Source organism: Coregonus lavaretus (genome assembly GCF_964263955.1).
Source record: "Coregonus lavaretus genome assembly, chromosome: 19".
In the NCBI taxonomy this organism is placed as follows: domain Eukaryota; kingdom Metazoa; phylum Chordata; class Actinopteri; order Salmoniformes; family Salmonidae; genus Coregonus; species Coregonus lavaretus.
The window spans coordinates 25,471,241-25,473,386 of NC_140006.1; the positions used below are offsets into that span (position 1 = coordinate 25,471,241).

General features: G+C 40.3%; 1 protein-coding gene across 1 annotated transcript; it reads right to left on the minus strand.

Moving 5' to 3' along the window:
* Positions 1-459: 459 nt before the first annotated feature.
* Positions 460-1,377, minus strand: LOC311146813 (pancreas transcription factor 1 subunit alpha-like; the record flags this gene model as incomplete). Its single annotated transcript, XM_084183412.1, has 2 exons — positions 460-668; positions 777-1,377. 2 exons carry the CDS (start codon positions 1,375-1,377, stop codon positions 460-462), a joined length of 810 nt encoding a protein of 269 aa, XP_084039538.1.
* Positions 1,378-2,146: the final 769 nt, after the last annotated feature.

The window sequence follows — 2,146 nt, forward strand, 5'->3', positions numbered from 1 at the left end:
TATGCATGCGTATAACTTTCCTTTTATGGCTATTTATCTTCACAACTTGGATTTCAAATCATATGTATTAAATGTAAGCATATCAGCCTATGAAGAAAAGTGGTACAGACCAGACAACACAATGTATTCATAATTTAAGAGCATTTATTATCAGATTGAATATAAATATACATATTTTTACAATTCAGTAGGCCTATAAAAATATTTTGGTTTTCGTATATTCATCAAAATTCTATTAAAACATATTATCATGGAAACAATTAAATACATGTTGCTATACATGATGATTGCCATGCTGCCTGAATTGTGAATAGAGAACATTGACATATAAATATAATATTTACACGTAAATAATCAACGTTACATAAGAATCAACGTTAAGAGAACGTTATATATTAACATGGATTTACAATGTGTGTATAACAATACATACTTTTAGACATAAACATAACATAATATTTATTGGGCTGAGATTAAGCTGAAAGGAGGCTCGTTTTCAATATTGGACAGGGAGGATTTCATGTGCAGTTTCCGTGGGTCCTCAGGTGTCCAGACTTTAGCGGTTCTGATTACGTTCTGGTCTTTCAGCTCTTTCTCGTCTTTCCAGGACAGAGAGTGTCCCGCGAGGGGAGGCAGCCCGTAGTCAGGGTCACTTGGAGATGGAGATCCTGATAAGGGGACAAATTATTAGTCTTTAACAAATGAGTAACAATACAGTTCAAAGTTAAGTCATTATCATAGTCATTATCTAACCATATGAAATGTAGGCTTCTTACTTGTTCCTCTGTGGCAAATTATAACTTTTTTGGGTTGAGTCAGTGCGTCGCTGTTGGAGTTTCGGATGGACATGTCCGACTGCACGAGCTCAGCGAGGAAGTTGATGTAGCCAATGGCCAGGCGCAGAGTATCTACTTTGGATAGCCTCTTCTCGTACGGTAGAGTGGGGATGTGAGACCGGAGTCCCTCGAAAGCAACGTTAATGGACTGCATCCTCCGCCGCTCGCGGATGTTGGCAACCTGCCGCAATTGTTGCATCTCCTTATCGGATCTCATCCGCCTCCGCCTTTTTAGCATCGGGCCATCTCCTCCCATCTGAGGCGACAGTTCTGAGGTGCTGTCAGTGCACTCATACGAGAAGGTAGATGAGGAGGAAGAGAAGGACAAGTTACCAATATCACAATAGTCCCCATCATGCGCTATCCTGCTATCCTTGTAGTAATCTTGGAAATGGCTGGTGAGAAAGTCGACATCATCATCCAGAAACTCGTCGGTGTCCAAGTGGTCCCTGGAGGACTGGTCAGTAAAGAAATCATCGTCATCAAAATAAGGGGAGGAGAAGGAGTCCAGTGCAGTAAATGGATCCAAGACAGTGTCCATTTTTAGCTGTTGTTTTCGTGTTGCCCAGTAACAGCAAGTTTGCTCTTTGCTGAAGGCTGGCACGCGAGGACTCTTATAACTACATCCATAGTCGTGTGCCATTAACCAAAAACGCCAGCCAATCAGCGTTGAGTATACACTACGCTCCGCAGCGGAGGGTGCACCTAGAGAAAATAATTTCTTACCACTCCACCCCCGCCCCACTCTATGGCGCAGCGCTTACCCCCTTTTAGCACTACATGGAAAACTGAGCATAGGGGCAACAAAGCATTACAGGACCAATGACCAACTAAGTCCAAAACCTGCAGCCACCCTAACATTGTACCTTTTATTCAATACAGTTATTTTTAAGAGAAACTCGTACACTGCTCTTGCACGGATCACTTTTTAATATGTTATTTACTTATTAAAGCTTAATTAACCTGTCGGCCTCTTTCTTGGCCTTCCTCAGAACTTTTGTGAACATTTGTATTTTAGCAAGAGTAGTGTGCAGGTTTCTCTTTTCTTTGAAGTAATCGCATTATTCCCATTGCTTTATTGATTTTTGATTCAATAAAATTATTACATTATTTGCTTGCAGCATAAGTGTCCACATCTGGTTGCACGTTTCCACAATAATATATTATTATTAGGCTATTATATTGTAATAAACATCAGAGTCCTTTCCGAGGCTCCAGGTCTTAATTCTCGTATTGATCTTTTGTTAATGCAATCTAAATTGCATTCAATTTCGAGCTTTATAGGCCTACAAGAACATAAATAGTCTGCA